A 27,594-nucleotide genomic window follows, 5' to 3' on the forward strand; every position below is an offset into this window, starting at 1 on the left:
CCAATCCTTTTGAAAGGATTAGTAAAAAGCATTAGCGATCAGACGAAGGAATACGGTACTCTGTGACTTCGAGATCACTAATCTTCATAACTTCGGAATCCCTAATCGTGGTTTGTTGGGACCATTGGGGAGTGGGGGGGTGGGATAAGGCTGCGACTTGGAGCTCTAGAATGACTTAAATTCCCTGGAATCCCCCGCTATGAAGTCACAGAAAAGGATAGACGTTGCATTATCGTCAACTTTTACAAGTCTTGGTACGACGCAGAAGTAACCCGCCTGCGACAAATCGTACAGCACACTTCATCCAAACACGATGGGTTCTACCTCACCACCCCGCGAGAGCAGAAAGCTCTTCTCGCCACTCCGTCTCGGAACAATGAGTCTCGAACATCGAGTCATCATGTCGCCGATGACGCGCCTGCGCTGTCCTGGCAGCGTGCCGACTCCGATCGTCACGGAGTATTATACTCAGAGAGCGACGAAGGGAGGGCTGCTTATCACTGAACGAGTTTGATGGTTTGTCATTTCCACTGTCCCGAACGTGTAATCCACTTAGGGAAACAGCGTTTTGGAATAGATAGGGGAGCATGAAGGCTCAAATTTGCGCAGGGCGGAGGGTTCTACGGCGTACCAGGCATGTTTGCGCCTGAGCATGTGAGGGCTGTATGTGCAGATCTCCAGCTATTCCCTCGATTTATAGGGAGGGTTTTATCATGAGTCATGTCTGGTGATTGAACCCCCGGGATCGTGCTTCAGCTTTTCGATGTCCACGGAGATCAGTGCTAATTATGCTGTAGTGGAAGAAGGTGACGGATGCTGTGCATGCCAAGGGTGCATTCATGGCGTGTCAATTGTGGCACGTGAGTTCCATCCACCCAGTGATCATCTCAAGCTTCAGGCGCTGATCTAAGATTGCATCAGGTTGGGCGATTTGCAGTCTCAGTCTCGCTGGGCGACCGCCAGCCATTGAGCTCTTCCGCAACCAATATTGGCTATTTCAACAGGAACACGCGCGGAGGCGTCAAATATCCTCATGAGACAGCCAAGTCGATGACATTGCAGGATATCGAAGACACAGTTGATGATCATGTGCATGCTGCGAAATGCGCGATCGAGGCCGGGTTTGATTGTGTCGAGATTGTAGGTAACGGTCTCCCTTTGAAAAATAATATTGTAAGCTGATGGACGAAGGCGTCAGGCAATGGATATCTGCTCGACCAATTCCTCAATACTAACACCAACCTCCGTACCGATGATTACGGCGGCAACAAAGAGAACCGAGCTCGACTCGCGCTCCAAATTCTCGATGCGGTGATCGCCGCTGTCGGGGCATCCAGGGTATCAATCCGAATGAGCCCATGGGGAACGGTTTGGTTGCCATTAGATACAGATCCCATAGCGAGCTTCCGGTATACGCTGAGCGAAGTCGAGAAGCGAGGAGTCGCATACGTATGCCTTACTCAGCCGCGGGCCGATCTTCTACTCGAAGAGAAGACTAAGACAGAAAACATGTACACAGCTATCAAGGAAGGGAAAGTGGCTGCTACGATCGAGGATCTCCATCTCAGGCACTTCTTGGAGGTCCTGAAGACAACGCCAGTATTGGCAAACGGGAATTACAATGGCGAGAATTGCTTTGAGGAGGTAGAAAAGAATGAGGTAGATGCGATCTCGTTTGGGAGGTGGTATATCAGTAACCCGGATCTGGTGGAGAAGCTTAGGCTACGGAAGAGACTGACCAAGTGGAATATGGAGACGGTTTATGCGGCTATGGTTGTGGCTGGGAGTGAGAGTGAGTGGTATACGGATTATCCTTTCGGACAAGTTGAGGAAGAGGAGGCAGCAAAATGAAATATTGCTGTCCATTGCCTTCCTACTTAGGTAGTGAAATTAGAAGGTTGGACATCTGTAATTAGACGGGACATAGTTTCTACGAATTTCCTCGGATCGAGCAATATGTTTTGATTAGCCCCATTAGCTTTTCCGGCTGTAATGAAAGGAAGTGATATAGTATTGTCGGACATAAAACAATGACCTATAACCAAAAGTCACATCTACCTGTAGGCCGGCAGCAGCAGATTATACAGCTAAAGCTTAGCCCAAGAGTTTTACGCCTTGCTCCCACCACTGTTACACGATCGTAGAATCCTAAGAGAGCCCATGCCCCCAACTTTTGTAGCCTGTGAGTCTAGGATACGTCGGAAACCCTGCCTAGAGAATGGTCTAGTTCTTGATCATCAACTGCTGCCTGCCTGAGATGCGTACTGTGCGGTCCTTCAAACTAGTTACGCTGTGACTCCCTAACACTAGATGCAACTAGTCTCTACAGCTAATCTCTACAGCTAGTCTCAACAATCAACGGATTTATCTCCATGACCTCAGCCTCTATTTGGTGGCTAGTCCAAGTGTTGACGTATCCTCCATCCCCCAAAGCTCTGCCAGTTATCTCAACAAGACTACAAAGAACTTCACCGTAATGTGCACTGCACGCAATAGCCAAGTTTTCACCGCCACTAGTTCTTTTTGAAGCAGTCCAACAGCGCATAAACGCAAAAAGCATCTTGGGTTGCCCAATTCCAAATTCTTCCTGGCGATTAGTTTATCTCGATGCGGTAATGATCTGAGGAAATCTGCCCAGAAATTTCTCGTTTGATTATAGGTGTGGTAAACTTGAGAATCATTTACTAATACACAATGCCTCATACGTCTCAAGCGGCGCTCATGTTGCTCAAGAATAGACCAGTCCTCTCCCACTATGTACTCTTTCGGGCTTGTTGTCCTAGCCTCCGGCGACAAATCTTGTAGCGTGCAGCACACATCGGGGTCCCCACCAGTATATCCAAATTCCACAATATATCTCAATGAGTCTTGGAACTCCCTCCAAAGAATTCCGGCAGTATTTTGAAGAAGTCGCCCAGGCCAACCACCTTGATATCAATCTTGACATTCCGAACATCGGCCCACAGCGTCCAAAATTCACACCATGTTGCCGTCTGGATATACGCAAGAACATTCTTTCGTGGAGAATTCTCCAGCAATACCTTCACGTAGACGCCTATATATCGATCCGCGATGATCCATGGAAGCTTAACTTCCGGCCTGTCAGGAATTTTCACAACCAATGACCCGTCTTCCTGCTTTTGAGGTCGCCCAAAGGCCCCCTTCCAGTTGCTTGCTTACATTTCGCTCTGAACAGTGCTCGGCTTGGCAGCGAGGTCCGGCAGTTCCTCCCGAATGCGCTTCACTACTCGTGCCTTGCCATCGAAATGGAAGTTCCAAGTGTACCTGCCCTTCGACCAGGGCTTAGTATCGCTAAGACTGCTAAAAACGAAGTGCGTGAGCGTAGAGGAGACATCAGGTAAGTTAGCAGCGATTGCTATTTTCATGGCCTGTGTGATCTCGAGGTTGCAGGCATATTCATTCACGGATATCCCGGCTTCCTGTGCCTTGGCGAAGTTGGCGGGGTTGAAAAAGTGGTTATAGATGTCCGTGACTGCAAATATAGCAGAGGCGCCGCGGAATGCACTCTCGAGGGAAGCGATGTCATCAAGATCCGCTTTCACAATCTCAACTTCCTTCGAGGGCCGTTGCTGGGCTGCGAGAGAGGACGGGTTTCGTGTGATGCCACGAATGCACCAGCCTTGAAGATTGAGGAAGGCATTTTCGACAGAGGACCCCTGGTTTCCCGTAACGTCTAGAACTTTGGAGGTACTTATGTCTGGTTCAGAAAGAATATTTGAGATTTGAGATAGGACGCAAATTTCTTGAAGCGTTTATTTTTCTGTCAAAGTTGATGGCACCTTACATAAATTCGACAGCTCTCTATCTCATCCAGATGGATTGCTAAGCTACAGGTAGTGGAACTGCCCTCAGTAATTGACTGTTCCTCATTGGCCTCCACAGTGGCCTCGGATCATGAATTACACCGTCTCTGCCAGTATCATACAGTAATCGGAGAGATAACTGATCACTTGACTCTTTCCTCACGCATTCTTCTTGGCCTTTGCTTGGCCAATCTTAAAAATACTCGACCTGGTCTCTTCCTTGTCTAGTCCAACCCCCTTCAACAAGGTACTGTCGAATACATTCCTTGGCCCCACAGCGTTCAACAACCAAACCGTAAAGGCATTAGTACCTTTCCAAATGGAGGCATTTTTTCCACTGAGAACTTCGTCTACAACTTCCCGGGCAAACTGGGCCGGCCCCATCGTCTTTGTAAGGTGAGTGGTTGTTCGCGCCTTTACGGAATCTTCCACGACGTGGTAGATACTCTGCGGCCCAAAATTGATATTTTCCGCCGCCATCAAGGGAGTCGACACCTCTCCCATGTACAAGGTTTTGACTTTGAGGCCAAGCGGCTGCAACTCGAGTCGAAGAGTGTCCGAGTAGGATGCTACAGCCGCTTTGCTGGCGTTGTAAGCGGAAGCGAATGGATTCGGGACGCGCGCTAGGACGGAGGCGACATTAACTATGATCGGCGAAAAACCTGGGCTCACGCCGGCGAGTAGAAGAGGGGTGAAGGCAGTAGTCACTTCCATGAGGCCAAAAACGTTCGTGTTGAAGAGTGCACGCACGCGGGCGGGATCTGCCTCGACGGCGGGTGCTTCGTAAACTAGGGTACGAGCAGCATTAATTCTCGTGCAAAAACCTGCAGTCGACTACGTATTCTAGAGAGATAACCCACGAGTGCCCGCATTGTTGAAGAGTATGTGCAAGGAACCTCCTGTACGGCTCGAAATTTCTGCCGCTAAGGCCGTGATACTGCTCGCGTCCGTGACATCGAGAGTGAGTGTTTCAATATTTTTCTCCTGAAGGTTGGCCAAAGTCTTCAGCGACCTGGCGGTCGCAAAGACGCGGAAGCCCTTAGAAGCGAACTGTAAGGCGAGTGCGTTACCGGCACCCCCTTGGGAACATCTGGTGGATGGGCAGTTAGGCCAGGGAATATAGAGGGAGTAGATAGGATCAGCTCACCCGGTGATGAGGATTGACCTTTGCTTTAAGTCGGACATATTTGGGAGAAACAAGGCTAATTGTGAAGGATACTATTCGCCTTTGGATACGTATACATTTAAAGGGGGATGAAGCACGAGTAACCTAAGATATAATGTAAGCTGATTATTAAACACATTTATACCCATAGATAGGTACCTGGGTGACTAGGTACTTCATGATTAATAAACATGAGTTCCACGTCATGTGAGTTATGTAACCCTCATCTAACGTTATTAGTCGGCAAGATAGTTGCTCCGCAGATTAAAGTTTCCCATTATCATTTGCCCCCTCTGCAACCGGAAGCATAGTTGACCATTTCCATAAATACTAGGGCTTGCCACTTCTTCGCCGTATCATTTTGGTCACTTGTTGCGCATCCCATCCAGCATACCATGAAGGCTCTTGTTTCCAACCGCAGAATTGCCACCAGACTTGTCAACTTCGTCTGTGGCAAATCAATAGGTGGCCAAGGGGGACAGGTCCAGGACGATGTCCCCATTCCTACAATCTCGCCCAACGAGATTTTAGTCAAAGTCAAGGCGGTCGCGTTGAATCCGACGGATTTTAAGCACCTAGACGTTATTGCTCCTCCTCACTCCATCATAGGCTGCGACTATGTCGGCGTGGTCCAACAGGTCGGCAGCGCCGTCAGCTCGGTATGGACACCCGGCGATCGCGTGGCGGGCGCCGTGCACGGTGGCCTTTTTCCCGACAAGGGCGCTTTCGCCGAGTACTTGAAAGTCGAGTCGGATTTGGCTTGGAAGGTTCCTGATGGAATAAGTGACACGGATGCCACCACGTACGGGGTCTCAGCCGTGACGGCCATGCTGACTCTCAATGTCCGTCATGGCCTCCCCTTCGTCCAAGGTGATGAGGCAGCCGCGCTCAGAGATGAGGAGATCTTCATCTATGCCGGAGCCACTAGCGCTGGGCTGTTTCACATCCAGATTGCAAAGGCAGCTGGGTACAGAGTTGTTACGACGGCCTCGCCGCGTTCATTCGATCTTGTCAAGACGTACGGTGCCACTGCAGTGTTTGACTACAGCTCGGCAACCATTGCAGCAGATGTCGTCAAGGCGTATCCTAATATCTCGAAGGCCGTCGATTGTTTCTCCGAGGGAAAATCTACTTCCGTATGTGCTGAAGTACTGAAAAACACTGGCGGTACGGTGGTAACGCTATTGCCTAACGGCAAGTCAAGCGTACCGGGCGTGGCGTACGAGTTGGTGATGGCGTATACGGTGTTTGGTCACCCTTTTCAGTGGTTACCCCCAATTGGCCCAAAGTTCGAGGCCAAACCAGCGGACCGCGAAGCTCTTGTCCGCTTTTACAAAGTCCTTCCAACAATCACACACATCTTAAAACCCATTCCTACTATCAAACAAAAGGAAGGGTTTGAAGGTATTTTGGATGGATTGAACAAACTACGAGCAGGCGCTGTAGCCGGGGGCAAGTTAGTAGTGCATTTCCCAGCTTAGTTATAGCGCTCTATTATGCGAAGTGAGAGGAATCAAATTCGAGTCCGAGAGAATTAGTTCAACCACAAAGAGAGCAGTCAATTACCATAGGCATAGCAACATTCATCGACTTTCGGTCTTCAGAATTACCGCTACGACGTATACTTCATCAATCCGAAGAATATAAAAATAAGAATTGAACTATTCAAGGGCATGGGCCTGCGAAATAAACTGTTGCTCGACATCATCGTGCGTCTGGCTGATGTCGAGAGATCCTTACCGCTATGCATTGCCCATATAGAAAATCTCAACCGGTTCCAGCGCAAAGATCATCCGAAGCGCCAATACGCCTCGTCTTCGAAGTTTTCGTAGAGCAAGCAGCGGCGCAATTATTATGCCGGCATCCACCAATTGAAGTGGAATTTCTGCATTTAACCGACGATAAGGAACTTTGCCCCGCAGCTTGATCACTAATCATGAACTTGCGAGGTACTCTATGAGTCAAACAGAGTAGAAACTACTATAGGCAGGCCTTGAGATAGGTTTTTTTTCGCATTCTACACCCGACTACGACGATGTATAGCGACTAAAGGTCGGATGCCGTAAAAGAAGTAGCTGGCTTGGCGTTGCTAATGCTAACTGAGAATTCAATGTTACTTATGTATTAGTTGCTAAAACTTTATGATATTTTTGTATGTTGCAAGGCCTTCTCTATATCGTCGCGTTGAAATCCAAGTGTGCGACCTAAATAGACTCCCTTGCTTATTAGTGCTATCAAAGTTAGAAAACTCTTCAGATCCCAAATTAGAGTATATATTTACCTGGTATCAGTCGCGCGATGTTGATAGTGGTCTTTGTTGGTGGGCCCTGATTTGGCTCATCAGAACACAAAATCAGATTCACCTCTTTCTCCCGGAAGAATCCCTCCAGATCTTGCAAGTCAAACCAATCCCCCTTTGGCTGCTCTTGAATTTCTGGCGAGACAAACGACAATCCGTTCGGCACATCACTGGTGCATTACATAAGATTCCAATTTAAAATATTTTGATGTCCACGACAGCTGACGCGCTCCGAGAAAATAAGCCTCATAATACTTCATAACTTGTTTAGTTATCTCGTAATATCGAGCAATTCATATTGAATTGAAATGCTTCCACAGATTTCAAATTTTGTTGTTGTGCGTGTTGATCGGTTTCGGGTGGGTTTTAGGGTCTTTTCGGTCCTCCGAGTCTTGAAATTAGAAGAGGTGTAAAAGTACAAAGACGAGACTTTGCACACTGCCCCTAATATAAAACCGTTACAAAATTGTGCATGTCTACTTCACATCTTCCTTCATCTTACCTGGTTTATGTCAAAGACTAGTATCATACCCCGAAAATGTCCCTCTCTCAAACTAACAACCACCTTCGTCCCATAAGCCGACACACAACCACCAACAATCCCTCCAATCTGGTCATCTTCCATCCTTGCCAGACGTTATGTCCCCAAGTCACCCTTCCAGACGGTGTCAAGATCACCTTCTGTTATGGCGCCTCTGTCCACTTTCCCATAAAAGTTGCCAACGATGAAGATATCCTATCCTACAGTGACCTCATTGAGAATACTCCAGGGATCGTCATCCCACACGGAATTGCTCTATGCATTGTAGAAATTCTAACTAGATACACCTCACCTATGCACCGGACCGCCAGTGTCAATTTCAACGTTGTGATGGAAGGAGCGGTGGAGTTAATATTGGATTCTGGAGAGAAAAGAACTTCGAAAAGAAGAGACTGTGTCATTCAAAGGGTAGTAAATCATGCATGGAGGAATACGAGCGAAGCGGAATGGGCGAGAATATCCGCGGTGCCGATACCAGCAGAGGAATTTAGGTCGAGGGAGGATTTGGGAAAGCAGAACTAGAGAAAGCCCATTAGTGGATTTTTAGTCAACGTGTTTACAATTACTTCCATATGTATCTGTTTTTTGTATTCAAATGTTACATTCCCGAGCTGACTCAATATGGTTTAAAATACAACATACCAGTTGACAGCTCAATACATGAATTGATCAATTGATGTCACCAGGTATACATATATGCGAATGCCCGATATCTAGCGATAATATAAAAGCTGCCCTAGTAAAACTGATTCTTGATATAATTCTATATCCGAAAGAGCTATATGCCCCAGAGCATGTACGCTGTATGCGAAGATATATAGAAACTCTTGGCATGGCTTCCACATTCCACATCAGGACTAGCGCCGGCCTAGAAATTTTTGACCCACCGCGATCTCCGACATTGCCTGAGCATGCGCTCGTCTCGGTCTTTGACAACAACTCTAGACTCGCGCCTTGGTTCAGGTTATTCAGAGAGTCATATATATCCTGTTTAATGCTGTGACGAGTACATTTCGATATTTATTGACAGGGCTCCTCAGAGCTTTGTTACAAAGCTCTCCAAAGCTATCCCCCCAACCTAGAATTATTCGCCCATGAGAAAGACCGTTGATAGTGACTTGTGGTGAAAGCCTTTTGGCCGGAATTTTTAGTTCCAGAAAGACCTCTTCGATTTCATATTTCATACTCACCGCTAGCCATGGACGACCTTCTCGAGCTCGAGCTCATCGGGCTCGTGAACAAGGTGGTCTCCGAACTTCAAAACCACCTTGGAATCAACGACAAGACCCTTGCAGAGTTCTTAGTCGCCCAGCGCCTCGAGTCCGACACGTCCGAGGCCTTCAAACGCAAGATAACCGAACTAGATCCCGATTCCTTCCCTCCCAGTCTCATCGAAAGTATCGACCGCCTCGTTGTAATGATGCACCCGTCCATGAAGGGGAAAACCGCGGCCAAAGGTGATGAATCAAAACACCAGCGATCTGTCGAAGACAAAGCGCAAGTATTCTCTGGTCTTGCCTTGCCCGATCAAGCACCGGTTCAGGATTCTATCGACGATGCCCTACTTGTGCTGGAAGCTCTAGAGCCAAAGAGCCGCAAGAGTAAGCCCCGATCGCCACAACGAGGTCGCAGTCTCAGTCGCAGTCGCAGTCCCGAAATATGGAAGGAAAAACGCTCCAGAAGTCGCGATAGACATAGAAGCAGGAGATATGACGAGCACGATTACGATGACACGAAGGCACACAAGAAGCGACGCGACCGACGCGATGATTACGACGACATCGACCGACAGAAGAAGGATAGGCATCGATCTCGTCCGGTGGTGGACAATGCTCCTATCCTGCATAAGATTTATGACGGGCACGTGACGGGCATCAAGGACTTTGGCGCATTTGTTAATTTACACGGAATCAAGGGGAAAGTGGATGGGCTCGTTCATGTCTCACGATTAGCTGAAGGGCGCATTAATCATCCGTCGGACTGGGTCGAACGGAATCAACCCGTCAAGGTGAAAGTCACCACCATCGATGGGACGAGAATCGGACTGTCCATGAAGGATGTCGACCAGGAGACTGGCCAAGATTTGGCTCCCCAACCAACTTTCGGCTCTGGCGCAAACATGCAAACTCTTGGTGGGGGCGATAATGGGTACAATGATGGCGGATTCCAGGCTCCTGAACCAGCAAGAAGACCAAACAAGAGACTAACATCTCCCGAGAGGTGGGAAATTCGCCAGCTTATTGCATCGGGTGTCGCAAAAGCGTCAGATTACCCCGATTTAGAAGAAGACTACAACGCAACACTCAGAGGCGATGGCGAGATGCAACTGGAAGAAGACCTGGACATTGAAGTCAAAGAAGAAGAGCCACCCTTCCTTGCTGGTCAAACGAAGCAGTCCCTTGAGCTGTCACCTATCCGCGTCGTCAAGGCTCCCGACGGATCTCTTAATCGCGCTGCTATGTCCGGCACAGCTCTAGGGAAAGAGAGAAAGGAACTACGACAACAAGAGGCCGAAGTGGCTGCCGATGACGACGAAAAGGTTGACCTCTCAGCTCAGTGGAACGATCCGATGGTTGACCCGAGTCAGCGCAAGTTTGCTAGCGACCTGAAAACCCCTAAAGCTAACGCTGGAAAATCTGAAAACATTCCGGAATGGAAACGCGTCACCCAACCGAAGGATCAGTCATATGGAAAGAGAGCAAATATGACGATAAAGCAGCAACGGGAATCGCTTCCAGTTTTTGCTTTCCGATCTCAGCTCATTGAAGCCGTGCACCAGCATCAGATTCTCATTGTGGTCGGCGAGACGGGATCTGGTAAAACGACGCAGGTAACGCAATATCTTGCTGAGGCAGGCTTCACAAATGATGGCATCATTGGATGCACTCAGCCTCGCCGTGTGGCCGCCATGTCAGTGGCGAAGCGTGTAGCCGAAGAAGTCGGATGTGTCCTAGGTGAAGAAGTGGGCTATTCCATTCGATTCGAGGAATGCACCAGCCCGGCTACTAAAATCAAATATATGACGGACGGTATGCTTCAGCGTGAAATTCTGCAAGACCCGAACCTCAAGAAATACTCTATCGTTATGCTCGATGAAGCACACGAGCGGACTATTGCAACAGACGTTCTTTTTGCGCTGCTAAAAAAGACTTTGAAACACCGGCCGGATCTTAAAGTGATTGTTACGTCTGCCACTCTCGATGCTGAAAAGTTCTCAACATATTTCAATGACGCACCGATTTTCAGTATCCCCGGTCGAACGTTCCCTGTTGAAATCCTATATTCCCGGGAACCCGAATCGGATTATCTTGATGCAGCTTTAGTTTCAGTCATGCAAATTCACCTCACGGAACCGGCGGGAGACATCCTCTTGTTTTTAACGGGACAGGAAGAGATTGATACATCCTGTGAAATCCTATACGAAAGGATGAAGGCATTGGGACCCAGTGTCCCTGAGTTGATAATTCTTCCTGTTTATTCGGCCTTGCCTACTGAGATGCAGAGCCGTATTTTTGATCCAGCACCTGCTGGCAGTAGAAAGGTTGTTATCGCCACCAACATTGCTGAAACATCAATTACGATTGATAATATTTACTACGTCGTCGATCCCGGCTTCGTAAAACAAAATGCGTACGATCCGAAGCTAGGCATGGATTCCCTCATCGTCACTCCCATTTCTCAAGCACAAGCCAACCAACGTGCCGGCCGTGCCGGCCGAACCGGACCAGGTAAATGCTTCCGGCTATACACAGAAGCAGCGTACCAGTCCGAGATGTTACCAACAACGATTCCCGATATTCAACGTCAGAATCTCTCCATGACGATTCTCATGCTCAAAGCAATGGGCATAAACGACCTCTTGCACTTCGACTTCATGGATCCACCGCCAATCAACACGACATTAACAGCCTTGGAAGAACTATACGCGCTTAGTGCACTCGACGACGAGGGGCTGCTAACACGCTTAGGACGCAAAATGACCAGCTTTCCCATGGAACCTTCACTTGCCAAGGTCCTACTCGCAGCGGTAGAACTAGGCTGCTCGGATGAAATGCTCTCTATTGTGGCTATGCTCAACTTGGCCAACGTCTTCTATAGACCAAAGGAGAAGCAGACGCAGGCCGATCAAAAGAAGGCCAAATTCCACGACCCGAATGGCGACCATCTCACACTTTTGAACATATACAACTCGTGGAAGCATAGTGGCTATTCAAGTTCTTGGTGCTTTGAAAACTTTATTCAGGCACGGTCAATGAAACGGGCCAAAGATGTGCGCGACCAGCTCGTCAAGATTATGGAACGATCTCATCATAAAGTCATTTCCTGTGGGCGTAAGACAGAACAAGTACGCCGAGCGTTATGCGCTGGCTTCTTCCGCAATGCAGCACGCAAGGAGACCGAGGCCGGAGCCGGGGGCTACAAGACCCTCACTGAGGGGACACCGGTCTACGTGCATCCGTCATCGGCGCTGTTTGGAAAACAGGCTGAGTGGGTGGTTTACCATGAGCTGGTGCTTACAACACGCGAGTACATGCGATGGACCACGAGTATTGACGCAAGGTGGCTGGTCGATGCGGCCCCAACTTTCTTCAAAGTGGCGGGCACAGGCGGCACCATGTCGAAGCGCCGGAAGCAGGAGAGGATACAGCCTTTGTATAATAGGTATGCTGGTGAAGATGACTGGCGACTGTCAGCCCAGCGTAGGGGTGGCAGAGGTGGCGGCGGCGGCACCTGGGGATGAAAAGCATATGTTATGTTTCCATGGGCGCATAATAAGATTATTTGTTACATTCGAGTCGTTTATTATACGTAATGTAAATTTCAGTGGCACCGCCCGAGCAGTTATATCAACTGATAAAGGCCAAGGTCAACCATTTTCAGCTTGAAATACCAATTAATGCATGTAGTTGGCTAAAGAGATGTTTGTTTTGACTAGGCCTAAGTTATATAGTATGTGTTCTAGATCCCATAACCCAGAATTCCTATCTAAGCCTAAATCCACCCACGATGAAATGTCAAAGCGGGTTGAAAAGTACGTTGATACTTGCAACAAAGGTGATATAAGTGTTTACGGAGATACTTAGGTGAAATGGTTAATGAGTGGATCTAAACTGAACAGTCTTAAGGAAGAGCGCTCCTCTCTCGTTATAAAGCATTGAAATCTAATCTGCCCCTGATTTATTATTATAAACACCCAAAATTAATATTTGAAACTAACAGACCCCTCGGAATTTCGGAGTTATTTCGAACACGAAAGTAAAGTTGATCTTACGACTTGAAGGTGTTTTGTTCCGATCCGACGTGTACTCTCAGCTGCTTAATACTTATCAGTGGATTCTAAAATTTTCAGCCTATCAAGTCTTACGCACAAGTCATCGGTTGATAAGAACCTTTATGTTCGTTGCTAATTCTACGTAAAAAACGGAATTATTGCCGTGTGCTGTTCGTGCTTATTGATTCTATACGCGGAATTTGTTTTCCAGATACTAGGTCTGGACCTTAAATTTTCTCTGTGGGGCTTATAATTTGTTTCTATTTTCTTTATCGCCCAAATGATGAGTCATATTATCCACTGATACATTTGGATTCTTCTATGAAACTCCGTCGTATGAGCCGCGATTGAGCATGAAAATTACATACTTTTGAATAGCCTCTACAAGTTATCTTAATATAGCCACACCTCATCTACTGGCCTCTTAATTTTAGATTTCTAGAAGAATTTGCCGTTTACATGTATAGTGATCGAGGCCTAGACATCGGCACTTTATTCTTTTTTCACGGGCTATTCGGCCATTCGGATATATACGGGTATACGGGTTTATAATATGAGATTTTGAGAGTATACGTCAGAAAATAGCTATTAGATTCGATTCGTTAAATATTATCAAAATATCCTTATTTCCTCGATCTATATGTTCTCTCCATATCGTGGCTATGGTCATTTAAAGTCTTTTAACCTTCTGGCAACGGTTTTTGTGATCAACGGAGCCCTAATTCCTTGAAGATATCTCTCTTCACAATGAACTCCAACTCCTCGAGCACGTTAGATCTCGAACACGGCAGATCAGAAATTCGGAAAAGATTGACTGTGACATTTCGTGGCCTAAATGTCCACGTCACAGCACCCGATGCAGCTTTGGGCGAGACTTTGTTGTCAGTGGCAGATCCCCGGCAGCTGTTAAGTGTATTCCGCAGAAACGAAAGACCGAAAAGGGTATGAACCTGGGAGAAGAAAATAAATGTCAATTCTTTTTTGCTGATTTAGCGGCATTGCTGTCTGGTATTAGACCATACTCAAGGACATTACTGGTCAGGTCAGACCGGGTGAAATGGTAAGAATGCACACTATTCAACATGCAACAGATCTAGCTAATTAGTCGTTTTATATAATAGATGCTTGTTCTAGGGCGACCTGGATCTGGTTGCACGTCGCTTTTACGCACCCTTTCCAATGACCGAGATTCCTTCGACGAAGTGGTTGGCGAAATTCGGTATGGAAGCATGAACCACAAAGAGGCAAAAAGGTTCCGGCAGCAAATAATGTTTAATAACGAAGATGACATACATTTCCCAACTCTGACAGTTAATCGGACGATGAAATTTGCGTTGCGGACAAAAGTTCCTCGCGAACGACCGGAATATTTGCAAAATGAGAAGGAGTTTGTTCAACAGAAACGAGATGGAATCTTAGAGTCACTTGGTATTCCACATACCAGGAAGACATTGGTGGGAAATGAGTTTATTCGTGGGGTTTCTGGAGGGGAGAGAAAACGAGTATCTCTGGCTGAGGTGATGGCTGGACAGGTAGGTCTTACCTTATACACCTATACATGTGTTGATTCATAAGTCGTGGACTACGATGCTGATAATATAATAAAATCTAGAGTCCTGTTCAATTTTGGGATAACCCCACTCGAGGCTTAGACTCCAAGACAGCCGTTGAATTTTCACGCATGCTAAGGCGAGAAGCAGATGAAAATAGCAAAACCATCATCGCCACAATGTATCAGGCCGGAAACGGTATCTACGATGAATTCGATAAAATCCTAGTCCTGGCGGACGGTCGAGTTACCTATTATGGTCCCCGCCATTTGGCACGAGAATATTTTGAAGGTCTGGGATTTGCGTGTCCTAAAGGGGCAAACGTTGCCGATTTTCTCACTTCCGTAACAGTACTCACCGAGCGAATTGTCCTTCCTGGAATGGAAGGCAAGGTGCCCAATACTGCCGCAGAATTTGAGACTGCTTATCGCCAGAGCGCAATCTATACAAAGATGATCGATGACATTGTGGAACCGGATAAACTAGGCGACGAGAAGGATGACATTATCATGGCGGTCAGCAATGAAAAGAAAAAAGCCCATATCCCGCGTCCCCAGAGCGCCTATACTGTTAATCTTTGGGATCAAGTTATCGCTTGCACAATTCGGTAAGGACTATTCTGACTAACAATGAATATGAGAACTTGATACTGAATATTATTTAGTCAATTCCAAATCATGATAGGAGACAAGCTCTCACTCGGAATCAAAATTGCATCTGCTATCATTCAGGCACTTGTGTGTGGTAGCTTGTTCTACAATCTGCCGCTTGACAGTTCGTCCGTTTTTCTGCGGCCGGGGGTACTTTTCTTCCCAGTCTTGTATTTTTTACTCGAGTCACTTGGCGAAACAACTGGCGCTTTTATGGGTCGTCCAATTCTATCTCGCCAGAAACGGTTTGGTTTTTACCGTCCAACAGCCGTTTGTATTGCCAATGCCATCACAGACATCCCTATTGTCTTTGCGCAGGTCTCCTGCTTCTCGTTGATTCTCTACTTCATGGCTTCGCTTCAGAAAGATGCCGGGAAATTCTTTACCTTTTGGATTATCGTCTCTGTGAATACGCTCTGTTCGATGCAACTTTTCCGAGCCGTTGGTGCCGTATGCAGGAAATTTGGGAATGCATCCAAGATATCGGGGCTACTCTCCACCATATTCTTTGTATATGGAGGTAATTATATCTATTGACTGGTGATAATTAGTATCAACTGGTGTACATGCTGATAATAGTTACTAGGCTACCTGATCCCGTTCGAGAAAATGCACGTCTGGTTTCGCTGGATATTCTACCTCAATCCCGGCGCTTACGCGTTTGAAGCACTGATGGCCAACGAATTTAGCGGACTTGAACTCAAATGCGTAGAGCCGGACTACATTCCTTACGGACCTGGATACTCGAGCACCGTGTCTCCATCTCGCGGTTGCTCTGTAGTCGGCAGCAACGAGAACGGCATCATCGACGGGGCAACCTACGCACGAGAGCAGTATCACTACTCCTCGCATCACATATGGCGTAGCTTCGGCGTTATTGTGGGCATGTGGATATTTTTTATCTTCTTGACTTCTGTTGGCTTTGAACTGAGGAATAGTCAGACCGGTTCGTCGGTTTTATTATACAAACGTGGGAGTGAGAAGCGACAGTCCACTTCGATGGAAGACAAAAACAATCGAGAGCCTAGTACTGATGCAGGGCTTTCTTTGACAAAGGATTTGAAACAATCCACGTTTTCCTGGAACAATTTGGATTACCATGTCCCTTTCCATGGGCAGAAAAAGCAGTTGTTAGATCAGGTGTTTGGATTTGTTAAACCGGGGAATTTGGTGGCCTTGATGGGCTGCTCTGGTGCTGGAAAGACGACGTATGGCTTGCCCTTTAGCCAGATTCTCTAAAAAGTTGTGATCTCATTTACTAATCGTTTCAATTATAGATTGCTAGACGTATTAGCCCAGCGCAAAGACAGCGGCGAAATTTACGGGTCCATCTTAATCGACGGGCGCCCACAAGGGCTAAGTTTCCAGCGAACTACAGGATATTGCGAACAGATGGATGTCCATGAAGCCAGTGCTACTGTAAAAGAAGCACTTGTCTTTTCGGCAATTCTCCGACAACCAGCGTCGGTTCCTCAGCAAGAGAAGCTTGAATATGTCGACCATATCATCAATCTCCTGGAATTAACAGATATTCAAGATGCTCTTATTGGAGGTAAGCCATATACTTTTACGAAAAGACAGAAGTAATTCTTTTGAGAAGCTGAAAAGCTAACTATAATAAAAGCTCCCGGGGCCGGTTTGAGCATCGAACAACGAAAGAGGGTTACACTGGGTGTTGAGCTGGTGGCGAAACCCACGTTACTCTTCTTAGATGAGCCTACATCAGGCTTAGATGGACAATCAGCGTACAACATCATCCGCTTCTTGAGAAAGCTTGTCAATGGTGGCCAAGCAGTCCTCGTAAGTACTCACAGGAAACCACTTTACCATTCATGTAGCTTAACAGTCTGGACAGTGCACCATCCATCAGCCCTCGGCTGTGCTATTTGACGCATTTGACTCGTTGCTTCTCCTTGCCAAAGGTGGAAAGATGGCTTATTTTGGTGAAAGTATGGGTTTCTTTTTTTTTTCCCCTTAAACGAAACTCAGTAACTAAGCTGACTTCCCAAACCTATGTAGCCGGTCAAGAGTCTGCACAAGTGCTAGACTACTTCGCTAAAAATGGCGCCCCTTGCCCTCCAGATTCCAATCCAGCAGAACACATTGTAGAGGTTATCCAGGGTAATGCGGAACAAAACATTGATTGGGTCGATGTGTGGAATCGGTCGGAAGAGCGCCGGCGTGTGATCACTGAGTTGGAAGAACTCAATAACAAAAGCAGAGCCGACACAAAAGAAGAAAGCGAAGAAAGTCAATCGGACTATGCAACATCTCATTGGTTCCAGTTTTGCACGGTTCTGAAGAGAATCATGGTTCAGCTCTGGCGGTCACCTGTAAGCATCTAATTGAGACTGGGCATCAAGGCTGGACGCATGGAAAAAGGCTGACAGATTACAGGATTATATGTGGAATAAAATTATTCTCCATATCTTTGCAGCTCTCTTCAGTGGTTTCACATTTTGGAAGATGGGAAACAGCTCTTTTGATCTGCAACTCCGTCTATTTGCCATCTTCAATTTCATTTTCGTTGCTCCCGGGTGTATCAACCAAATGCAGCCATTTTTCTTGCACAATCGCGATATTTTCGAGACTCGGGAGAAAAAGGTATTTTTCATAAGCCTCTACATCCGAAGCACCAGAATACTAATATCTACAGTCCAAAACATATCATTGGGTAGCATTTATTGGTGCACAAGTGGTATCCGAGATTCCTTATTTGATCCTCTGTGCCACAGTCTACTTCGTTTGCTGGTATTACACAGCTGGCTTTCCCAGCACATCCAGTGTTGCCGGACAAGTTTATCTCCAAATGATCTGTACGGTTCCTGAAACTCCTTCCGAATTATGAACAAAGGGAAGCTAACGAAGGTGGAAATAGTCTACGAATTCTTGTATACCTCACTCGGGCAAGCCATTGCGGCCTACGCACCCAACGAATATTTTGCTGCCATCATGAACCCCGTCATCATCGGCGCCGGATTGATCAGTTTTTGCGGTGTCGTGGTCCCTTATTCCCAGATGCAACCCTTCTGGCGGTACTGGCTCTACTATCTCGATCCATTCACCTACCTGGTCGGCGGACTCCTCGGCGGAGTTCTATGGGACGTCAAAGTCGACTGTGCAGCCTCAGAGCTGGTTCATTTTAGCGTTTCGTCCCTGAATCAGACATGCGGCGAGTATATGGCGGATTTCTTGGCCACGCAGACTGGGTATCTCGTTGATCCGCAGTCAACTTCGACGTGCTCATTCTGCCAGTACGAGACCGGGGCGGATTATGCAAAGACTTTCAATTTGACGGAGAAGTACTATTCTTGGCGAGACGTAAGCTTATCTTTCCTTTTGCTAAACAATTCGTTTTAGATTTTGGCTAACTGGGTTTCTAGACTGGCATCACGGCGTTGTTTTGCATCAGCTCGTATTCTTGTGTCTTTGTCATGATGAAGTTGAGGAGTAAAAAGACGAAGAGTGCGAGGTCCGAATAATCTAATGTTGTTGAATGGTAGCGACGGCAAAAATCAAAACGAATAGAATGGCATCACAGCTCCATAACGCCACATAACAAAGATACACGCAGCCCATCTTACTCGTTCGGGCTTATCCAGGAATATTTCAAGTTACTATCAAGTTTAATCTATAGAGTAAAATGTTCAAAGTTTCTATAAACGTTCTCAACGGAATGTTATTAACAAAGGAAATAGCTATAATATTATACTACCAATCTGTCCAAAACAGAATGCTGTCCACGTCCATCCTCCAGGACCTTGAGTCATTCAAGTTTCCGTCAATCGAGTCCTTCATAAATTCTCTTTTCATTTTTTTCCCTTTTGTCCGTTTGTTTTCATCGTGCTCGTCGTCAAAAATCCCGGGGGTATCACTTTTTTTTTTCTCGGTCCCTTCTCCGCCTGATCATTAAATCAAAATTCCATCATTAACGTCATCGTCCCGTTCCTGTACATGGGACATCACTCAAAAAATAATTTTAGTCGTCTATTTGTTGAGCCATTGAACCAACTCAACCAACTCCTGGCGTCGGTCATCCTCGAGTTGGTCTTCGTCGGAGAGGACGGACTGGAATATGGGCAGGAGCTGGGGTGTAAGCTGGCGAACGGTGGGGTCTTCCCATTTGTCTGTAGTGTGTAAGATATAGTTCTTTTAAAAGAAAAACTCAAAGGGTATCACGAGGGAAACGTACAGAGTTGAGCAATCATCTTGTAAAGAGGCTCGTTCTCCTCGTAGTCATTCTTCAATGGCAGAACATTGACAATGGCAGGGAGCACATCGGCGATGGGAACCTTGTCGTGCTGCTTCAGGATCATGCGAGACAGACAACCAGTAGCGTTATCGGGGAGACGGGAGACCTCCTGTTGCAAGCATGGCTCAAGCTTTTGCATGATTGTAGGGAACTGGGATACAATGGAGGCGTCGTTGGTAGCCTCAATAAGACGTCCAGTGGCGTAGGCAGCATTAGACTTGGTCTGAGGGTCCTCGTCGGCGAGACGCTTGAGGAGAAGAGGCAAGAAGCGACCAGTCAACGGGGTAACTGAATCCTTCATTCCAGCGATCACTTCAGCAAGGACACCAACACCGGTGGCGCGTTCGATGTTCTCCGAGCTGCTGATGAAGCGCAGCACGCTCTTCTCGAAAATCTTCCAGAGTTCTGGGAAGTCCGGGCCAAGAGCAGCGGCGAGACCAGAGACGACGTCGAGAGCGCGGTCAATGACGATCCAGTCAAATTCGGATGTCTCACCCATGACTTCCTGGAGCTCCTCATCATCGCCAAAGTCTTGTTGGCAAGTGTGCTTCTTGCTGATGAGGTCGGTAACTTGCTGGACAACATTGGTGAGCACGTTTTCACTTGAAATGAGCGAAGGGCCGGTGTAGCGCAGGTTATCGGCGAGGTTGCTGCAGAGATCGCCAACAGTGGCTCTGTATAACGATTAGCACAAATTCAAACAATTTTGTGTCAATTGTAAAATGTAAAATCGTAGCAAGTCAGATAAGTTAGAATACGTTGTTAACAGCAATCACGCTTTGCGTGTCTGAGTGAGCTGGGTAACGATGCTATCATCATTTGAAGAGTGTGGAAGGAGAAAAAATAAAAATAATAAAACTTACGGATCAGCTTCTTCTCCCCACATCTTGACGGTGGCAGTCATGAGGATCTCGCCGAATTTCTTAACTTCAGTAGGTGGTTCAACTTTGACAGGAAGGCCAGCCTCCCACTTGGGCATCTGACCATTGTCCTCGGCCAGGGCGAACAAAGTGGCATACGCACGGTGAAGAGTGCTGATAGTGCTCTTGCGGACACCCTCGTACGGGTGCTCAGTAAGAGGGAGCACCAGCTCGATGGTCTTTTCGAAGAATGGAAGATAAGCACCCTTGGTGTGGCTGATCAAATCACCGATAACCTCGACAGCGATCTCCTTTTCGAGAGCGAGAGGAGTGACAGTGGTAAAGTCATCCCAGTCATCTTCATCATCATCAAGGTCGATGTCTTCAATGCCACCATCTTCCTCATCATCAGAAACATCGGCAACCTTGATCTTGCGGCCACCAATAGTAACCTCCTGGCCGACAAGGTCCTTGGCGGCTTCGCCGAGTTCAACCTCGAGGTCAGCCTCCTCCTGCTCGATGCAAGCACTCAAGCCCTTGAAGACACCATCCAGGAACGGTTTGAAGTCCTCTCCATAAACCTTAGAGATGGAGCCCCACAGCATGTAAGTGCTCTCCTTGAGGCGGGAGTGGTCGAGGTGGAGAGCCTCCTCGCTGGCGCGCATGAGCGGTTCAACATAAGGCTGGTAGTTCTGGGGGCCAGCGGCAGCGGACATTTGACCCATAGCATCAATAATGCTAGCACGGAGGTCAAGCTCCTCTTCGTTCTCCTTCTTGGTGGCGTACTCTTGCATGAGGTGCATGGACTTCTCAAAGTATGGCAGGAATGCCTCTCCAGCAGATGACGCCAGGGAGCCAATAGCATTAGCGGTCAAGCCCTTGATCCTGAAGTCGGGGTGGTTGAAGAGCTTGTGCATAAGGGGAATAAGTTCCTCTTGGTAAGGAACGACGTCCTTGGATTCAAGACCCTCGACAACAGTAGCAATAGCGCTGACAGCAGCCTTCATTATGTTAACGGTAGGACCGGTCTCCTCGCCCTTGTAGCTCTCCATGGCGCTGGCAAGGTTCTGGACCAAAAGGGGCATGAGCTTGGCGTGCTCCTTGCCAACATCCTCGCCGAGGTCATCGGCAAGACGAGCAACACCGTGAAGAGTCGCCTGACGGACCTTGGGATCCTTGTCGCTCAAAAGGTGCAGGACCATGGGCATGATTTCAGAGAACTGGGTGCTGATAAAGTCGGGAGCACCCTCAACGCACATTCCCAAGGCCATAATTCCGGCACGACGGTAATCTCCATTGTCGCTATTGAAGTACTGGCCAAGGGCTTGCAGCAGTGGAACGACAACTTGGCTGGGTGGCAGGCTCTGGGCAAGCATATCAAGCAGACCCAAGGCGGAGCGAGCGGGGGTAATCTCGTCTTCATCATCCTCGTCGTCTAATTCAGTGACGACGTGGAGGGCAGTACGGGTGAGCTGTTCGCCAACCTTGAGGCCCTGGACCTTCATCTTGCGGTACTTGACGCACTGCATCAAGAAGCTGATGGCCTGTGTACGGGTGTCCTCGGCCAGTTGGGTGTTGGCAGAGATTTCGTTCATGAAAGTGATCAAATCCTTCATGTGGGCGTTCATGAGGGCGGGGTCACATCCAAGCAGTGTCTGGAAGACCTCGAAAGCCTGCATAATGCGGTCTTCGTCGGTGGTATCGATGGCGTCCTTGAGCACGTGCACCATGTCGGGGAAGACCTGTTGGAAGGCCTTGACGGGAGCTTCATCCTCATCGGAGTCGAGATGGGTAGCAAGTTTGCTAAGAGCCAGCAGTGTGTTGATTCGCACCTCGGCGCTCTCCGGGTCGCGGATGGTTTTGCTAAAAAGAGCAAACAGGTCCTTGAACTTCTCCTCAAAGCCCTCTCCAAGGGACTCGAGAACGGTAAAGAAAATGTAGATGGCAATTGCGCGCTCATCCTTGTTGTTGCTGACGGCAGCCTGAGCGAGGATGTTTGGCAGATCGGCCCACTCTCCATCCGGAAGGTCAATCTTGGCAATTGAAGAGACGATGCGGGCAATGGCATGGCGCACCAGCTCCGAATCACTGCTCATGGTACCGCGGAGAAGTTGCTCGCGGATCTGTGGCTTCTGGTCGGCGGGGAACTTGATCCAGAACTTGCTGACGAGACCGCGGGCCTCGACAGCAGCGAGCTGGCGCAGGTCGACACTGTCATGGCCGGTAGCGATCTGGATGAGGAAGATGAAGGATTCGGGCTTGTTGTAGTACTCTTTTTGCAAGACACCCGTGGCATCCTTGACGTTGCCATTGGCAGCTATACCACACATATGTTAGTGATCTAGGCAGGCAGCAGACATGGTTTGGATGGAATGCAAGAGGGTATCGTTGAAAACCTACGGTTGAGTATGATCTGCAGCTGCTGCAGGAATCTTTGTTGATCCATAGCAAGCAATGATCTATTGACGCAGAGCGTCGTCGTGGCTGAGAAAAGAGAAGCGACAAAAAATATAGACAACGCGGGGCTGCACAACCCGTGACGATTCAAGGCTTTTTTTTTATCACTGATAAGCAAAAGAGAACTACTGATAGATTCTCGGTAGCCCTCACACTCCCTCGGAGAAGATGGGAGTTGATAAAGAATGGAGTGAGAAAGAACAGAAGACGAGAGAAGAAAGAAAAGAAGAGGGAGGGGCAGAGGATTTTGGTGTTTGCCAATTTTTTTTTTTTTTTTAGTAAATAAAAAAATATTTCTTCCCGCTGGAGCTGGCGAGCCCAATCGGCAGCGCCCACGCGTCTCCACCCCGCGCGTGCCCCTCGTCGCGCGCATGCGCTGTGACGCTTGCATATGCATCAATAATAATTATTAAAGTGATTGATGGCTTTTACAGGGAGATTCTATACAGGAAGAGAAGAGAGGCTGGGCAAAAGCAATGGTATCCAATGGTGTGCTATTTACATCAATTCATTGACTCCGGGTGTATTCCTCTTCCAACACGCTGAACTCCAAACTTTAAAAAAAAAAAGACAACAAATTAGGCATGAAGCCCCCAAACAGGCGGTATGTTTCCGCTGGCCGTCGGGTAGGTGCGGCGTTGTCAGTCCTCTTCTTCAGAGTCGTAGTCATAGTCATCGTCGTTCATAAGGAGTGATCGATATCCGCGCGCAGCGAGATTCTCTTCCAGTCCGCCATCGGACTCTGGGTCCGCGTATCCTACAAGAAACAGAAAAGTCAGTAATAGCTAAAAGGAGTGGCCGGACACGGGAGAAGAACTCACCTTCCCCGCCAAAATAGCTCAAGGCAACTGGCAAAAAGATCAGAGCGTGGGTAGATGCGAAAATGACCAGAGCCAACCAGACTCGGAAATAGTATATCTCGAAAATCTTGCTGCGTGTAAAAGCCAGCACACAAACACCAAGCAACTTGGTGATTGTAATGCCGCTGAAGACACTGCCTCCAACGTTCACGAGCGCCGTCCATGCGCGCGCGTCTTTTCCACGCAGTTTAGGGCTGCGCTCCAGAATGGTCCGAGATGGAAACATGAAAGCGCGCGCAATGTGGGCGCAGAATTCGACTGCGATGCCGACGCAAATCACCAAATTGACGAGTGACACGGCGTTGAGGGACACTCCAGCTACAGCCATCGTCCCGATTATATCGACCACAATCATGACAACTGTCGTGACAACGACTGCCCCGGTCGCGACGGAGCCCAACAGAATAGAGCTAAGCACGAAGATGAGAGCAACAGCAGCTCCAAGAAGAGTGCCAGTCAGTTGAATGATGCTTGCATATTGATCAAAGAAGATGTAAAATTTGGAATATGGAAAGATATCGATATCGTGTTCGTCCGACAGGTCCTTCGAAATCCGACGGGCAGCAGCATACGCGTTGATGAAATCGGGCTGGCTCTTCAGCGGAGTATGGCTCGTACGGAAATGACTGGCGCTGATCGTAATGTCCTTGGGATCAATCACCAGAGCATTGCTGTAGGGGGCTTTGCCTCCAAGAGGGCAGGATTCATCAGTTGGTGAATCAATCCACTTTTCCACGTAATGAAGGAACTCCTGGCCCTCAGGCATTCCATATAATGTGATGTTCCATGGCGGGATTCGATCCTCAAAACATGTTTCTCCATCTTCCTTACAGCAGTCTTGCTGTGGGTTCAGCCAGTAGAAGAAATCATCGATCCAGCTAGCAGTCGACCCAGAGATATACGATACCTCAGGCCGTTTCGTTTCTTGCTCCAGCACAAAGGGAAGTGAATATTCTTCGCACGTTGAAAAGCGGCCACAGAGCTGTCGCTGATGCGACCGCGCTGTGATGTTCACGTCGCGGGTCACGAAATATACCGGGGGCCCAGTTTGGAAATATGCGTCGAGGTCATCAAAGTACTGAATAAGATAGGATTCGCTAGGAAGGGCAATACGCTGGTCTAGGCCAAGTTGCACTTCGGGTATCAAAGCCAAGCCGGCGGCAAAAAGTCCCAGAAAAAAGACGATCACAGCAGCCTTGACTCGCCGATCGAGTAAAGTTGGGGCATAAATGCGACGAATAAACTCCTGCAGCAGGCTTTCCCCAGCCATATCATCAAACGCAGCACCATCCTGGAGACCGGACGATGTTGCTCGGCGGACTGTCAAGCAAGGGAAGCAGTCCGCTCGGAGACTCTCTACTCTCTTTTGGTTGAGAGCGAGAACAGATATGAACATGGTGACTTGTAGAATTGCATTGATGAAGACGGCTCCAGCAGCATATGCGGCAAAGTTTTTGACCGCAGGCATGCCAACCAAAATTCCCAAAGAGAAAGCCACCGTTTCTGTGATAGCTGACAGAAGAATGCTCGGTCCCATCCGGCCAAGTGCACGAGCAACACGCTCATCGATCTCTTCATCAGGGTGGCTAACATTCACGCGATCAAACTCATTGACGATCAAAAAGATATTATCGACGCCGACGGCAAGGACAAGGAAAGGTATCACCTCGGCAATAATCAGGGTGACCTTAATGCCAGCTGCAGAGAACAGCCCAACAGAAGCAGATACCGACATCAATACAATCACAATGCCAACAATACCTAGTGTAAATTTCGACTGCACCAACGCGTTAGAAGGGTTCATCACGAGCGATCTAAAGGTCAGTGCTCCAGACCCCAGGGCAACGGAAGCATAAATGAACATGATGACATAGCTGATAACCACGATCTTGGCATCAGTATTGGTCGATTTGTTCAACTCCTGTTCCAGACTCTTTTCAGTGTTGAATGAGACACGAAGGTTGCGTTCAGCGGCTTCTTCTTGCACTACGGACAAAATCCGCTGCAAGCTATCTTCCCAATCCATGGCTTTCTGCTCGCCTTCTGAGCCTTGCGCATAGTTGTTCACCACCCATGTAACCACAATAGCATTTGCGTCAAGGACATTGCCGGTATCTTCATAACCACCAAGGATCATAGTAGGTTGAAGAGGCTGCTTAAAGTCTGGGAGGCAGCTCACGTCGCCAGGAGACTCGGTGCAATGAGTGAGTGTCTTGGCCCAGTTTCTTGGGGTGACCCCAGCCATGGAACCGCCGTAGTATCCGGTCAGGGATTGCACCACGCAAGCGTCCCCGGTAGGTTTGAAACACACATCATCCAGAGTTAATCCTTGGTTCAGAGAAATCATTCGACGAACTCTACTCTCAACATCGGACCACCAGCTCAGCGTCTCATAGCTCAGAACAGGACCCGTATCATTCACAAGGAAGACCTGCTCGGCACGGTAGAATGGCCCAAAGTTTTGGTCAAAATATTCTTTCTCCTGGGCAGCATCCGAGGTTGGGCTAACCCACAGGCGAACTGGATCGGTTTCGACGGCAAACTGCATCCAGCCCAAACTGAGCAAACCGACAATGAGGATACTCAGAGATATTGTAATAGCGGGAAAACGAGCGCAAGTGCCCCCGATTCGACTGAATATAGCGTCACATATTCCGTTTAACTTGTAGTCTCTCAATGGGGTTTCCAAATACCCATCACCATGAACGTAATCGATATCGTCCTCGTCATCACTGGCGACCGGATCTTGTAACAGTCTGACGCGCTCAGGCTTGCGAAACCTGCGTTCTCGATAGGTTACATAACTTGATACCGATATGATGATTAATAAAAATACCGAGTAAATTATAACAACGGCAAAGGACAAGCAAGGCATGAGCCCGACATGGCAATATTGCTGTGATTTGATCTCGGGCAAAGTCGGGCAGACGGAGGGACAGTCTACGCATGAACACCGATAGGCAGGATCGGAGTCATTGCAAGCTTTTGTCGTCAGGGAAAGCGCCTGCATACCGTGGGGATCAGGATTGCTTGGCTCCGTCTCGTAGTTGATCTGGAAAGGGCTGCCGAGTAACTTTTTGTCGCCCAAAAATTTCATAAACTGTGTGTAATTCTTTGCTCCCCCTCCGATGAAGTCTATAGCTTTGCCACCAGACGCGCCGTTTTTGACGTTCTTGCAGCTGTCATAGAATCCGCTCTGGTAGTCTTCGGACCACAGGTTTTCCACTTCAGTGACAAGTAGTTTGTCGCCCTTGGGTTCGGTTTGAGTGACGTTGACGAACAGTGATTGATCCGGGGAGCATGTAAACGTGCAGAATATGTCGAAGAAGTTCGCAACGCATGCCGGACACGACGCAATAATTCCTTCTGCAAGTTTCAGGTTCTTTTTCAGAGCATCGACCTATTTCCGTTGCTCTTTGGTTAGCATATACTTAAATAGGCCCAACGCGCCGATAGGCATTCCTACCTGTTCTTCTTCACAGCACACGGGTCCTTCCGACCACTCGCTTCCACAGAGCGAAACCAGTTTCTCTCTAACGGACGCGTCGGGCTCTCGGGCTAGCCCGTTATCTGGACAAGGCAGCTCGCCGCCGAAAAAGCTCTTCTTCCCACAGTGACCGCGGATCGCGCAGCGGCCTGGCTCATGTATGGCGGTATCCCCCTGCGCGGCGACAATAGATACCAGGAGGCCAGACACCAGGCCTGTCGCCAAGGTCGGTAGTCGAAAGCCTCTCATCCTTAGCCAGCGGCTCGTGACCAGGTGAGGGCAGTGGGTGCGCGGAATCCGCTGTGTCTCCCAGCAGCTTCACGACTATTCAAGTTGGCTTTTGGTTTTTTATATCATCCAGGAATGCGAGTTTATCT

The 27,594-nt window shown here is 48.1% G+C and overlaps 8 protein-coding genes across 8 annotated transcripts; 5 read left to right on the plus strand and 3 right to left on the minus strand.

Moving 5' to 3' along the window:
* Positions 1-313: 313 nt before the first annotated feature.
* Positions 314-1,851, plus strand: TRUGW13939_06671 (uncharacterized protein; the record flags this gene model as incomplete). Its single annotated transcript, XM_035489822.1, has 4 exons — positions 314-508; positions 798-860; positions 922-1,140; positions 1,192-1,851. The coding sequence occupies 4 exons, from the start codon at positions 314-316 to the stop codon at positions 1,849-1,851; spliced, it is 1,137 nt and encodes a 378-aa protein (XP_035345715.1).
* A 1,007-nt stretch (positions 1,852-2,858) lies between these two features.
* On the minus strand, positions 2,859-5,009 carry TRUGW13939_06672 (uncharacterized protein; the record flags this gene model as incomplete). Its single annotated transcript, XM_035489823.1, has 5 exons — positions 2,859-3,099; positions 3,181-3,718; positions 4,136-4,612; positions 4,685-4,914; positions 4,972-5,009. The coding sequence occupies 5 exons, from the start codon at positions 5,007-5,009 to the stop codon at positions 2,859-2,861; spliced, it is 1,524 nt and encodes a 507-aa protein (XP_035345716.1).
* Positions 5,010-5,384: 375 nt separating this feature from the next.
* TRUGW13939_06673 (uncharacterized protein) lies at positions 5,385-6,470 on the plus strand (the record flags this gene model as incomplete). Its single annotated transcript, XM_035489824.1, has 1 exon — positions 5,385-6,470. One exon carries the CDS (start codon positions 5,385-5,387, stop codon positions 6,468-6,470), a length of 1,086 nt encoding a protein of 361 aa, XP_035345717.1.
* Positions 6,471-7,826: 1,356 nt separating this feature from the next.
* On the plus strand, positions 7,827-8,351 carry TRUGW13939_06674 (uncharacterized protein; the record flags this gene model as incomplete). The annotated part of the gene is made up of 1 exon (XM_035489825.1): positions 7,827-8,351. One exon carries the CDS (start codon positions 7,827-7,829, stop codon positions 8,349-8,351), a length of 525 nt encoding a protein of 174 aa, XP_035345718.1.
* Positions 8,352-9,027: 676 nt separating this feature from the next.
* Positions 9,028-12,570, plus strand: TRUGW13939_06675 (uncharacterized protein; the record flags this gene model as incomplete). Its single annotated transcript, XM_035489826.1, has 1 exon — positions 9,028-12,570. One exon carries the CDS (start codon positions 9,028-9,030, stop codon positions 12,568-12,570), a length of 3,543 nt encoding a protein of 1,180 aa, XP_035345719.1.
* A 1,278-nt stretch (positions 12,571-13,848) lies between these two features.
* On the plus strand, positions 13,849-18,783 carry TRUGW13939_06676 (uncharacterized protein; the record flags this gene model as incomplete). The annotated part of the gene is made up of 14 exons (XM_035489827.1): positions 13,849-14,043; positions 14,117-14,161; positions 14,223-14,633; positions 14,714-15,258; positions 15,316-15,821; positions 15,888-16,509; positions 16,579-16,853; positions 16,926-17,101; positions 17,157-17,250; positions 17,321-17,634; positions 17,699-17,905; positions 17,958-18,117; positions 18,180-18,622; positions 18,685-18,783. 14 exons carry the CDS (start codon positions 13,849-13,851, stop codon positions 18,781-18,783), a joined length of 4,092 nt encoding a protein of 1,363 aa, XP_035345720.1.
* Positions 18,784-19,288: 505 nt separating this feature from the next.
* TRUGW13939_06677 (uncharacterized protein) lies at positions 19,289-22,859 on the minus strand (the record flags this gene model as incomplete). The annotated part of the gene is made up of 4 exons (XM_035489828.1): positions 19,289-19,428; positions 19,494-20,227; positions 20,417-22,730; positions 22,814-22,859. The coding sequence occupies 4 exons, from the start codon at positions 22,857-22,859 to the stop codon at positions 19,289-19,291; spliced, it is 3,234 nt and encodes a 1,077-aa protein (XP_035345721.1).
* A 652-nt stretch (positions 22,860-23,511) lies between these two features.
* TRUGW13939_06678 (uncharacterized protein) lies at positions 23,512-27,466 on the minus strand (the record flags this gene model as incomplete). Its single annotated transcript, XM_035489829.1, has 3 exons — positions 23,512-23,627; positions 23,692-27,130; positions 27,197-27,466. The coding sequence occupies 3 exons, from the start codon at positions 27,464-27,466 to the stop codon at positions 23,512-23,514; spliced, it is 3,825 nt and encodes a 1,274-aa protein (XP_035345722.1).
* Positions 27,467-27,594: the final 128 nt, after the last annotated feature.

Source organism: Talaromyces rugulosus, chromosome III, assembly GCF_013368755.1.
Source record: "Talaromyces rugulosus chromosome III, complete sequence".
Lineage (NCBI taxonomy): Eukaryota > Fungi > Ascomycota > Eurotiomycetes > Eurotiales > Trichocomaceae > Talaromyces > Talaromyces rugulosus.